The sequence below is a fragment of the Aptenodytes forsteri genome, unplaced genomic scaffold (assembly GCF_000699145.1).
Source record: "Aptenodytes forsteri isolate BGI_AS27 unplaced genomic scaffold, ASM69914v1 Scaffold35, whole genome shotgun sequence".
Taxonomy (NCBI): Eukaryota; Metazoa; Chordata; class Aves; order Sphenisciformes; family Spheniscidae; genus Aptenodytes; species Aptenodytes forsteri.
The window spans coordinates 1,175,249-1,189,330 of NW_008795334.1; the positions used below are offsets into that span (position 1 = coordinate 1,175,249).

The window sequence follows — 14,082 nt, forward strand, 5'->3', positions numbered from 1 at the left end:
CCAGCGTTTGCTTTTCGGGGGCTTCTCCTCTCGGCAGCTCGGGCGTTCAGCCGCTGCGCAAAATCGGCTGAGCCGAGACGCGGGCATCTTCCATTCCGGCACGCCTAAATATGCCCCTTGCCTTCCCGCTAGCCTGGCGCCCAAAGCAGAAGGGTTTCTTGCATTGGCAGTTTATTAAAGCAGCCCCGCGCTTCTAAGAGTTAAAAACACAAGCGCAGCATATGATTTATTACTAAGACTCTTTGCTTTTTAACCTGTTTCCTCAATACTTTTTATGTGCAAAGACATAGCGGTATATCCCCAGAAGATTTATAGCCTCTTTTAGTCAAACACCAGGCCCGTCACCTTTATTTTCCAAAGGGACAGGGCGAGTGTGGGGCTGAGGAGGAGGGACGTATCTGTTCATATGAGCGTCTGATCCTTTTTCTGCTGGAAGAATAATAGCAAGTCACCAGGCATCAGGAAAACCACAAAAGGAACTGCTTATATATTTATTCTAGAGAAAAAAAAAATATTTTAAATGAACCAAGCAGATTTGGACTCTGGTTCAAGCAAAGCAACATTTCTTTAAATGATGTCTCCCCTGTGTGCTATCTAAGAGGCGCTCCTGCTTTAACAGTAAAAGTGCTTACAAAACTAGCGTTATAGTAAAGTTGGGCTGAACTAAAGAATTCATTTTTACTGCATCTGAAACTTCCTGCCATCATTTACTGCTGGGATATGAATATGTATATCGGAGTCTGACCACTTGTCAAAGATTTTGAATGCCCGTGTCACTAATTTCCAAAGTTGGCAGGTTTAGTGAAACAAAAGGAACAAAGTGTGCTGTGTACCAGCAATAAAACTGTGCGCCGAGAACCATCTATCAAGACCTTAGACTTCTGGCCAACCCCTAAATACAGTCCACAAGCACAATATTTGTGTTTGTTTTTCTTTCAACTAATCTATTCCCCTTTTTTTTTTCCCTCTGACCCTTTTTTTTCTGTTTTGATTTCTTCAAGTGCAACCAGTACTACCAGATAGCAAAAGCAAACCAAAAAATTGTATAAATGCAAAATATTTTTCGTGGTTATTTAACAGGTGTAGGTATAGAAATAACAAAATTGGATACTAAAGAAAAGAAAACAGATTTCGAACGTGAAGATGTGATATTCTGTCCTCTTCTGCATTTTCATTTTGAAACGATGATGTGAATTAAACTTGTACCAGCTGTCCTGACTCCGAGTTCCTAGTTTTTATATGCCAATGTTAAATATTAATATAGTTTTGCATTTACTTCACTGTGGTTTTAGAGCAAACATAGCCTCCGCGGAATGTTTTAAAATGTATGGCTTTTAAAGGCCTAATCCAGCTTCCAGGAAGGTCAAAAGGAGTCTCTTTGTCGACCAGGATGAGGCTTGGAGTAGGAGCTCAGCAAGGTCTGCATGGTACGTTTAGCTGCCCTCAGGTGCAGAGGACAGAGAGACAACAGATCCGTCCTGTCAGATTTGCAGGAAAGCCACATTTGGTAGTAATTGCTAAGTAAATGTGTCACACTTCATAAGAATGTTGATTTTGCTAATTAAATCACCAGCTTCCAAAAAAAAAGAGGTCTGGAAAAAATCATTCTGATACATATATTTTAGATATTAAGCTACTGCAGGAGCTGCAGAGATATTCTTCTGGGGTGAAACTGGGGGGGGCTCCCAATCCACAGGCATCAGCACAATTTTGACCTGGGTTTTCTTCTCCTGTGTTGCATCTCCAGTCCTTGGATTGTTAATAAGAAGTTTGTCTCTGTGTCCCCCTTTAGGCAGAGGCTAATCTCTGTTCCCCTCTTGTGCAATCCGATGGCAGCTGTACAGGGTCCCCATCAAATGGGCACAATTACCCTTCTCTTTATTTGAATCCCAAATTGCCCCATCCTGCAAGACAAATCCTGTAAGGGCTTAAGTATTTGCTTGAAAGTGCATACGTGGTTGGTTTATTTTTGTGTGAATAAATGGCATTTCACTCACTCGAGTGGATTTATCTCACTTGTGCCAAATAAAAATCAGAGGCAGATTTCGGTACTGCTCTTGCAAACACAGCCAACCTTGAAAGTTTGAAGGCACATGGGCAGTTTTCCTATGAACTGCTGAGGTCTTAACTGACTTCTCTGGGCTTGTTTTTTGCTTCCTCTGAAATTCTGATGCAGTTTACAGAATGTGATGTGGATCTAGTGGAGATGAACTGGGTTGTTCTGCCCTAGAGAGACAAAAACCTTTGCTCTGCTCCCCCTTTGTAAAGGTTGCATCTGTGCAACCGCATCCTTAAAGAATTTGAGATGCTAGCAGATTCATTTGCATCTGTTTATGTCATTTACTTTAAACTAAACCCACAAATAATTAAGAATACAGGAAAAAGTGTCATGCAGACTGTTGGTGAGCATCCTTCATCTGCAGTTTGAGGACATCAGATGGCTCTGAGTACCTCACTTTTAGACTGATTTTTGTTGGGTAACGTTCCTGCAAAGCACCCATGCTGACTTTGCTTATTATTTATTCTTAGCTGAAGCCTTCCAGCTTCCAGGTGATGTGTCATCATTAATTTTGAATGGAAAACACTGGTTTTAGAAGCTCATCTAGCTATAGCTCTGATTGCTGTTGTTTATAAAGCTTAGAATTAAAACTAATGAAGGTGAGATTAGTCATATAACAGGCAGAGAAGATAATTTCATTGTACCTTAAGGTATTATTGTTTACCAGGCTTTCCTTACCGTCCCCACAGCAAACCTATGGGGAGAGCACATTATAGTACTCCTCATCTGCTTCACTGCAAGATCAAAAAATTTTTCTTAAATGACTTCTGAAATCATTGCATCCATGCACGCAGTAATTCCCTCAGTTCTGCCAAATTGATCGATTGTAAAACCAGATATTAAAATCTCCTTAAACAGATTCATAGTTCCTACTAATAATTTTACCACACAGTTTTCTGGGTTTGGGGCTTCCCCCCCCCCCCCCCCTTTTATACTTTTTTTTTTGGGGTGGGGGGAAAAGAAAAGTTTTCACTGTGATACTTTTGGGGTTCCTTTAGAGTATGAAACAAGTCAGTGACCCATGAAGCTCTAGCATGAGAGCCAATCGTATTACCATTTCAGGTGGGCACTACTAGTGTTAGTAAAGCCCTGGGACTTTGGCTTGGCTACTAGAGTCTAAGCAGAGACCGGATCTTCCAAACACTCCTAAATAATGTCACATTTCTGTCTTGACTAGGGTAATGACAGATAGGCTCAGCTCATATCTTGCTTGATGTAACCATCAGGACTGGTCATTTCACCCTGGCTCTTCATTAAATATTGTCTTGATTTTCAAAGAATATAAAGGCAAAATTGAGTTACCAGCTTCTCAAAACAGCCTGGTGCAAGCAGATTTCCCTTTAAAAATAAAAATAAAAAAAATTTACCATCTAAATTGCAAACCCTTTAGCTATGTGAGCTGCTTCATTAAGCACATAAGGACCGTGTTGAATAAAACCCTGTACGCTGCTCTCTAAAACTGTATCCTTATTCTTGGCTGGTTGTTGAGAAAGCCCTTCCTGCAACCGCCTTGCTGGGAGAGCCACCTGCTGAGCCACACGCATCCCTGTCACCTGCCAGGCCACACGGGTCTCCCAGCCCAGGACGGCTGGCGGCAGCGCCGGGATGTGCCTGAGCCTCAGCCCCGCACCCCGGGGAGGCTCCCGCCACGTCTCCGCTCCTCCTCTGGCTGCAGAGCCCCGTCCCATTGCCTACATCAGCAAATTAAGACAGACCTGTAAACCCACAAAGTTGGTTTTGGTTGGTTTAATTAGGGGAAAATGTGCTGCTTTTCTTCTTCTTTCTTTTGCCTTGCTTCTTTTTCAGCATCCTTTCATATCTGTGAGGGAGGGATCATTCTGGACTGTTTTGGGTTGGGAACTGCAGGCTCTGACAGTCAACATTTTATGATTTATTTCTGAATAAATATTGCTGGGATTTGACCAGCACTGCCTTGTTCTTCACCCCAGTCAGGAATATCACCGTGTTTTCCGAAGTCTCTCAGGAATACTTGAGGGGTACGGTTGCGTGGGCCAGCTATTAAAAGCAGCACCATTTGCGCTTGCCCACAACTAACCCATTGAGAAAGCCGGTTACAGCTTTTAGAGAAAAATGTAGAAGTCAGGCTATCTCAGCCTAATGACTGTCAAAGTAAGTGAGATTAGTCATGCTATAAATGCCTCAGGGCTCACTCAAGAAGTAGGATGTTGCGTTACTGATATCTTGATACGCATATAGGCATATCACAGTAATGTTCTCTTATCTGAAATCTGTAGCATTGCTAGGTGGAGGAATTAGGTTCAGACTTCAGAAATCATTATTCTCCTTCTGTGGCATCAAGAGCAGAAGCTGTTTTCAAGCCAGCAGTGCAGCCATTCCTGTTCAAGGGACATGTTATCCCAGCCACCCCCCATCTATCCTTTAGAAGATCGTTTTTGTCTTACGCTTGAGCTCTATAGAGACCATGTAATGAAAGAGGAAGACATTTGCTTACATACAGTAACTTACGTGCACTGAATGTCTCTCTTCTATACAAGCACAGCTGTGCTCTCTGCTCACTCTCTCAGCATCCAGGCGCACACAGAGCTGTTAGGAGTAGAAGAGCAAGGACAGATGTCTAGAAGAGATAGGTATTGTTCATCTTACGGGATGTGCAGTTACCCTTCCTTCACTCCAGCTGTGGCTAAAAATAGCCTGTCTTATGGCTACCAAGCAAGGTTTTCTGAAGAGGTGTTTAATTTGCTTTTAAACCAGAAGTTCCTGTGCTGTTGTATTCAGAAACAAATTCTCTGAGCAACATTTCTCAATTCTGAAAAAAACCCGGTAAGTATTTACACCACCAACTCTCGCCAACAGTGAGAGCTGATAAAATCCTAAAGAAAAAGTCAAAAATAAAGTGTAAAAATGGCTGTTTTGTTATATTTCTAACAACTATTTTCAAAGGACTGAACATAGGGAAATGTTTTGACAACCAAAAAAAGATTGAAAAATGGCCGCATTTTGACTACTGTTTCACCTGAAAAATGTTAATGAGCTATAATTTGGCACATAGCTCCTTCTCTGCAACTTGCAGAGAAAGAATGAGTTATTGCTAGTAAATTACTGTATTTTCTAACAATCTCTGTAACTGTAACCATTTTTAAGCAGTACCAAGCTTACCAGCTAGAGGGTGAAAGCTCAATATGCTATTGCCATGCAATTCCCCAGTCCCCCGAAACAGAAGACTTAGTGGTATAGTCATATTAATGAATAGTGCTACAGAAACGTCAGGGGAGAGAGATAGCATCAGTCAGACCTGCTTTGCTCTATAGTGGAGTGTGCACCTCTTTTTCCTTGCAGCAGAATTAATGACCAAAAAAAGGTGAAAGGGTGTGAGAGAACATGACATTTGAGCGTAGAAAGAAAATGTGCTTACCAGGGAATGAAGACAACTGGGTTTTTTTCACTCGCACCGAGAAGAAGAACATTTGAACATTCAAAAAGAAAAAGTGAATACATACCAATGCAATTTTTTTTTTCTTCAAAATAAATAGTGCTGAATATGAGGGCACTGTTCCAATCCTTAATTAACAGAGTGCCTAATAAACATGTTCCTAAGTTTAAAAGTATGCGGTTTCTATTATTATTATGAAACTAAAGCATGAGAATAACTGATAATTAATGTGTAAAGAAATCTCCAGATGGATTGGCTATAGAGTGCCTTAAGCCTTAAGTAAGATGCATCCTTTACAGAACTATGGGAGAACTAGTTCTGTAGGATATATTAATATCTAGCACTAGTCGATGGTTTTTAACACATCAAAGTTCTACACAAATAACTTATGAGCAATGGATCCTCTGGATCTAAAAGAATAATTCCTCTGTAGCACTAAACCTGGTAAACTACACTGTTCCCTGACACTTTATTCAGCAACCAATTAGATAATTTGATTAAATATTTTAATAGTACAAACAGGAATTTAAAAAATACTTCTATTACTGCTGTTACCAATTTATTCTGAGCATTAAATAGCTGCTGTCCAATGCTAAAAACCAAAGCCAAATCCTGCATCTTCAAATGTGGGAGCATTGGCTCAGGTCCTCCACACCCGCTTCCTCAGGCTACATTTCACCCAACTGAGGACCGCCCATTCAGGTTTGCATTTATATCATTGCATGTTCATAAAAGAAAGTTACATTTTGTTCATTCATTGTATTTGTCCTGTCTTTGGCACAGCCTCTTACCGCTTCCTGTGTACAGCAGATTTCCCAAAGTACATAAAACATTGCAGGTCTGAAAAAATTAGCATTTGATGACATAAATTGACACTATATTGATAATCCGATCAGTGAATGAAAGATTAGGTGAGCTTAAAGACTGAGACCCATATTCTTTGTTCTGGCTGCAAGTGGGTAGGATTGAAGGAAAAGCTTTACCTCAGCTCCCCCCAGTTAGGGCAAGTCAGGCACTGGAGCTGCAGAGTTGCTGCAGGTTGTGCCCAACTGCTTGTTGCTCCTGATATGCTGCATTTCCAGATCCCAAACCAGATGGGTCCTGCCATTCACCTAATCCAAACTCTCTGGCCATCAGTATCTGCTTCAGAGGAGGTAAAAAGCCCTGCAGCAGCACCACCTCCACCTTTCCCATGCAGTGAGCAAGCTGTTAGGCACATGCTGTATGGCTGATGAGGGTTCGTGCAGAGGACATATTTGGGGATTCTGGTCCGAAGTGCACAGTCCTGAAATTTACCCAAACAAGATTTACGTGCAGGAAATAGGTCTTATCTAGTGAGCTCAATATATAATAGTTTTAAACTTTGGATCAGTAATAATTGGGGACTGGCTTTAACTCAAGTCCTAGAGCAGGCACACTAATACTCTTTCCAGAATATTTTCCAGAATTTTTTGACGGCAGCTGAACATTGAGCAGATGTCTTCACTGTGCTGTCCTTTTTCTGAAATAATACAGTGAACTGAAAGTCCTGTAAAGTGTCTAAATTGAAGTCTGAATGTGCCTCTCTAAACGGCATTACCCTGTATTTGCAGGCACTGCATTTCTTTTGCCTTTGTGTTGCCCACTCACCTGATTCACTCAGGTCTCATCACAGTTCTTCCAAACTTGGCTGCTCTGTTTGGCTGTCTCATGAGATCTGTCATCCTCAAACGAGTTAGTAAGTTATAAACTGGCTCTTGCCATCATCACAAACTGGATTCAATAGTGCCAGGCACGGTCTGCATTTGTGTCCCACCACAGATCTCCCTGGAGCAACCTCTTCTGTTAGTTGGTGCATCTCCCTTGCCTTAGTTGGAGAGATGACATGACATACTCCAGTGTTTGCCCCCCACAGCACCTTTCTTCATGTGAACAGCTGCCTTTCCCCAGCTGGAGGGTGCCTGCGAGGTGGACTGCCTTGCGGTGTCCCCTGGCACAATGTCTGTGAGCAACTCTTCTCTCACTGCTGTTTAGCAAGTGGTGACTTTCAAACGTTGTATCTGCTCCTTGAGGGGCCTGGACCACTTGCACCTTCATCTTTGTGTGCAAGTGCAATAACTAAGCATTCAGCGGTGTCGCTAAAACAAGCTGCTGGCATTCAGCGCCTCAGCTCGAGAGGGATGGGGTTGGTTTGCAGTGGTTAATCATCCAAGGGAAGATTTTCACTGGAGAACTTTTAGCAGGCAGCCACTAGTGTGATTTATAGCCCTCTCGCCTAATATCCCCTCCACTTACGGCTCTGCTGGAGTGGAAAGCAAAAGCCTTGCACAGCAGCATTGGATCTAGGGGCTTGGTAGGGGCTCCTGAGTCAGCTTCGGGAGCTCACTTCTGCTCAAGCCAGACAGCCCATGCACACTCTGTCCTTTTCCATCTTGATCTCCACACCAATTTTCCCGCCTGGGAGATAAAACCCTTGGGAGAAGGAAAAAAAACTGTATCTCTTCCTACATGCTTAGTTGCTAGTCATCAGGTGACTGTCCTGAAGCCCAGCTTTAAGGAACAAAAGTCAGCTCAAACCCTCCTGGCTGGCATCAATTATACTTCAGTGACACCAACAGACTGTAGGGTCTGACCCCCCAACCCCAGGCGAAACCTGAGCTGCTGCTGTCCGCTAATCTCCCCATGGTTAGTGGACCTCCTGCAAACCAGCTTCAGCCCCCAAAGCTTTCATGGCAATGCTCACAAGCGCAGGACTGAGAGGACTCGGGGCGGGGGGATAGCAGTCCCCTATCTTGTACTACTGCCTCTCCTTCAAGAAACCAAATAAAACGCAAGCCCATTTCACCCTTTGCAGGGGTAATGCCGTTTAGAGCATTACCACCATGTAGGTACAATGCAGTTACGAAGTCTGATTGTTACTCAAGGAAAAAATTGAGTAGGAAGATGTCTTTGGATGCGGAACCAGTACAGGCTACGTTCTGTGGTGTAGGAAACCTAAAAAGGACTAAATCTTTAAAGAACTATATGTAGATTCATAAAATGTTTTGGTGAACACATTAGTTATTTTGGAGAGCAGTAATGTTGACTTAAAATATTTAGCTTTTGAATTTGATGTAAAGTATTCGCATAGACTGAATATAGTCATGTGTTTGGGGAATTAATAACTTTACTTCTAAGTATTACTTATTATTCTTATATGCAACAGCCCGAGGAAATTTTCTCTCACTTATCTACATTTCAGTCTCTTTGCTTAGATTTCTTCTGGAATCTGACCCATAAAAACATGTGGATTTATCATACGCTAAAGTTTACAGCAAACAATTAACAAATACTCCTATTTCAGATATGAAATTAATAGTGTTTAAATGTAGTCTCAGATGTTATCAATCATTTTTGCTGTTTACTGAGTGAAGTAGTTTTCTAGCAAATGTCAAGGAACCAGCTAATAAGTAAATATGCCAAGGAAAGTGACGGCACACCGCCACCTATGGTGCAGGCCGGGGATATTGCAGGAGCTGTTTACCGCTGGGAGACAGGAGAGGGGGTATTCATAACCAAAAAATGTCACAGATTCTCCTTTTTTGCAGCAGTTTCTGTTGGTGCAGAGCATGCGTTGCAGGAGGGCCATTATGATACAGAATGTGCATGACTGTTGTGTGAGGCGTGGGAATGAACACGGAGTTTGGAGAGTAATTATTTCTCTGGTGCTTAGAGTATTAAGGACATATGTGAGAATGGCCAGGTGAAACCATGCAGGAGGGCGGGAGGAGCACACATCCCATTTCTGGTGGGAGAGCTCCCGCAGGGACACCAGGCTGCAGGCATCACAGCAGCCCAGTTTGCGTGGCATCTTGCGAGAGCACCGTGTCGGGTCCCAGCTGCTGGTGGAAGTGGTTATTTCAGACACCAGCGCTCTCTCCCTTCCTGCCCCTGCCCTGTCTCTGGCTCTCTGCAGGTGCCTCTCACCTCACCTCACCTCCCTGCCAGCAGCTGCTACTGCCCACTGCTTGCATTTTTCAGGAGCCGAGTTGGGATGGTCTACACTGACTGCAGGATGGCAGTCTTGGACCACCAAGTCCAAATCATCCATACAACAAGGCTGTGTGCTGGTTTTGGGATACAGTTAATTTTTTTCATGGTAGCTAGTACAGGGCTATGTTTTGGATTTGTGCTGAAAACAGTGTTGATAACACAGGGACGTTTTAGTTACTGCTGAGCAGTGCTTACACAGAGTCAAGGCCTTTTCTGCTTCTCACTCCACCCCACCAGCGAGCAGGCTGGGGGTGCACAAGAAGCTGGGAGGGGACACAGCCGGGACAGCTGACCCCAGCTAACCACAGGGATATTCCATGCCGTATGACGTCATGCTCAGCATATAAAGCTGGGGGAAGAAGGAAGGGGGGGACATTCGGAGTGATGGTGTTTGTCTTCCCAAGTAACCGTTACGCATGATGGAGCCCTGCTTTCCTGGAGATGGCTGAACACCTGCCTGCCAATGGGAAGGAGTGAATGAGTTCCTTGTTTTGCTTTGCTTGTGTGTGCGGCTTTTGCTTTACTTATTAAATGGTCTTTATCTCAACTCACGAGTTTTCTCACTTTTACTCTTCCGATTCTCTCCCCCATCCCACTGGGGGGGGAGTGAGCAAGCAACTGTGTGGTGCTTAGTTGCCACCTGGGGTTAAACCACGACAAGCTGCAAAGCATCCACTTCAGGTGCAGCCAGCAGCTCCATAAGGACACATCACACAGTCCTGGGGAAGAGAAGCAGGAGGGTGCCCAGTGTACCACGCACATAACTTATATACATAGCACATGGGCAACTTTTTACCTTCTCTCCAGGGTTATCTCTTGCAAGTGAAAAAACTCAAGAGAAAATCCATCACAGTAGAGTTCCTCCTTCAGCTCCCCACCTATGTCTTCTAACCCATGCAAAGCCGTCCTCTTCTATAAGCTTTTGAGGGACGCTAGATGGTTAAAAGAAACTGGGAACCATTGCATAGGGCAAAAGTAGACACAGGAAGAACTAGCGATATGTGCGGTTTCTGCTTTTACCATCCACTTCTGTGTGCCTTGCAGACCACCAGCAGCCCATGGGTTGTCCCTTGAAAATCCCCAGCGCTCAGCAGAGTATACTCTGCTCATAACCTGGCTGCTCAGATCTTTGCTACTGGATGGCTATGAACTGAGCACATCCCACTGTGCTTATTACTTTATTACTGAGGCTGTTTGTTCATCTCCTGTACTAATAAACTCTTGGGTTTTAGACTAAGAGGTAGGTGGAGCAAGGGCTGGCACCAATATGTGTCGGGACACAGCCTAGCACAACTGGGTTCAACAGCTGGGTTTGGTAGTTAGCTGGCATCTCAATATAAATCTTTGACAACATCAATAATAGTTAGTAGCCTCAGCCCTAAATAACTGTTTATCCAATTATAAAAACCAGTCCTAAATTAGCTGAACCCTGAGTCCCCATTAGCCTCCCTCTCAGAAGAGAAGTTAATATTTATCATACAGACTGGCTGTAGTCCCCTGTATTATCCACGTTTGGCTTCCTTCAATGAGCTTATCTCATCTTAAATTGATGATGAATTATTATGAACTGACTTTGGACATCTTACTTTCGACTTTTGGCTCAGCGTCCCAGAAATTTCTTCAGTGCCAGATTGTTGACTTCAGTCTTAATGAATGATCATTTGTTATCAGCTTAGTTCAAATGTTTGGGTTTTAACTTTTGATTGTGTAGTCTAAACATTTCCAAAGCCCAGATAGATGGCTTTAACTTAAAATGTTATGATTTTGATATTGACTTGATGCCTTCCTGGCTGAGTATGAAGATCTTATTCCTCCATCACTTTGAAAAATAGACCTATTACAAATCCTACTCTTTAGGGTACCAAGGAGTGAAACAGCTAAACACCGTGTAGATTAACCTAGTTAAGAGTTAATCTTATGTTTCTGTGAGAAGCTTTTTATTTGCTCAGAAGCTGATTCACTCTTTAGTACAATTTTCAAATTACAAATTATTGTACTTCTCTGCAGTCACCTATTTGTCTTTTTCTTAGCCTAATTTTTTGTTCTGCAGCTCACATGCTGTATGGTTCATCATTATTACTCTATTACACAAGCACTTAAAAGTTCAATTTAAGGATGTGGAGAGTATTCTGCAAAGCTCTCTGCTAGCAAATTGCAAGGTCTTTACCCCTAAGAGTTCAGACAGGATCTTTACATGCAACACTGGTAGTTCTCCCGTCATTACCCAGTCATCAGGCATTATCAGCTGCAGATACCAGACCATTCACAGATTTCATAACGGCTTGTTCCCACACCCTCCATCAAATATTCTTTAGGTATTACAGATGTGCTTTGGGAAATCACAGTCTTTAGCACAGTAAAAATAGAAATGCTCAGGTTCATTTTTACTAATAGAGCTCATTTTGTTGTATCAGCTTGTAATCAAAGATGCATTTGTGTTTTACAGGCTCACTCTAATACCCTCTTACTAACCAACCAAGCAGATTTTATCAATGGTTTCCTAAAACAGAATTTGGGTAACTTCTGGTTAACAGAAGCCATGTTTGAAACTGAAGACACTTTTCATATTCTCATGTTCATTGTACCAGCCAGGGCTTTTTATTTAGTTGGAGAAGTTGCATTGAGACTGAGACACTAAAGCAACTATCAATCAGTCTTGAAAATCATAAAAAACACTTCATATTTTTCAGTTTCGGTCATCTGAGATCCTTAAAACACTCATGAAATTTATTAATTTATGTTCTGGGATGGATATATGTGTATTGTCTGTCTTGTACTTACCAGCAGTCATAAAATGGAATTAACATCCTGTCTTAGTGCATACTTCAGGTTTATGCAAAGAATACTGTAGAGTATTCCCATCACTTTGGGATGAAAGATTAGATAGGTTCAGGTTTTTTGTGAAGACTTCTTCGTATCTCTCTCTAAAGAAATAGCATAACAGGTAATCTAGTTATCAGCTGGCCCAAAAAAGCACTGCACTTAAAACCATTGGAAGTGCGAGGAGTGAACACATCTGCTCAGCTCCTTGCACAGCCATGTGGAGACTCGGCACAGACACAATAAGGATTTGTAGACATCCTGAGACTTCTTTGCACCCTAATTCAGTTAAATAAAATAGCAGCAGCCAGGTGATCAAACTTGCACATCCCACTGGGGAGTCAATGGCACATAAGCAGCAGTGAACTGGTCACACAGGAATCCCTATGGAAAATGTGTAGGTGCCCAGAGTAACAGCTTCCTTACAGTCCTAGAGCCAAGACTTCTTTATTCCGATGGCCTCTTGTGACCACTCTCATTCATGAGGCAACTTAATCATACAGGTAATTTATTTGTTTTGTTCCACTCTCATCTCTAATAAGTGTATACAAACCTTTGACTTCTGCCCCTCTGTACAGGTCAGGGACATCAGATACTGTCTCTTTACGTGTGCAAAACTGATTCCTATTATCTGCTTATTAAATGGGAAGCCTGCCTTACCGTCAGTTGTCCTGATTAATTCCATGATGAGAAGTGGGATGAACTGTTAAATCCTGCCTTTATTGGAGTGCTTAGACCTCTGTGCATAGACAAATCATAAATGGAGGATTATTTTGTACCTTGGCTGCAAGCATGATTGCTCTGGCGAACACAGTTGTTGTATGAGCGAATGTGCTCAAAAGTGGATGTGTAAATGAAGTTCTGGGCATAAAGTTATAAATTCTGTCACTCAGCAAAAAGTGCAAAGTTACACCAAGGTAAATGTAGAGATCGCTTTCCTTCTGTATTTATTTTTCTGTTTATTGGCTAGTTGAAGAGGTAAGATGTCCACTGATAGACTTATAATGAAATGTCTCATAAGTTATGATACGTACTTGCGTTCTTTTTTACTCATTCAGATGTTGGTTTGAATATCACAGAGGTCAGGAGGTCTCCTCTGAGAGAACTTCAGAGTCCTACTGATCTTGGTCAGATAATGTGTCCTGAAACAGCAGATAAATTTTAATGGGTATCAGATTATTTTTCTCCCGGCTAGCTGCGTCCAATGCTATAATATTACCATTGGGATTAGTTAGCAAATAGGCTTTGGTATCGATGCCTGAATATTTTCTAAATCTGATTGACTAGCTTAGCAGTATAATGAAATGTTACATGATGTCTGTGCTGTTTTTCCTACAAAGAGCTTTTTCTGTCCTACTGGGATGTCTGTAGAATAGAACAAGTTCTCTAAAATCTAAGTGATTTACAAACTTTCCTTCTTTTGCTGCAATTCTTCCTGAAAATTCAATGTCCATTTCTTAAATGGCATCATTGTCTGTCTGATAAAATCTGGCATTTACTACTGTGAATTCAGTTTAACACTAATAACATAATGAAAATAATCATCATTTGCAAAAGGTGGGCAGCTCCAACCACATGTGCGCCTCCAGCCCTGTGCTGCTGACACTCCTGTCTCTCCCTCTGAGCCCCGGGGAGCCTGGCCAAGTGTCCGCAGTGCATTCAGGACATCGCTACCAGACAACTGATGCTTGCTAACGTGCAACCAAACTGTGGCTGTGACCGGGGGAAGCGAGCCTCCTTTGCCCAGTCATACACATTATGCAAAGGTCATTCATGCTCT

General features: G+C 42.4%; 1 protein-coding gene across 1 annotated transcript in view; it reads right to left on the reverse strand.

Moving 5' to 3' along the window:
* SHISA3 (shisa family member 3) overlaps positions 1-288 on the reverse strand; it is a 2,180-nt gene extending 1,892 nt beyond the window's left edge. The window contains exon 1 of the mRNA XM_019472294.1: positions 255-288. Coding sequence (XP_019327839.1) covers positions 255-288 — 34 coding nt within the window. The remainder of the gene's footprint in view (positions 1-254) is intronic.
* Positions 289-14,082: the final 13,794 nt, after the last annotated feature.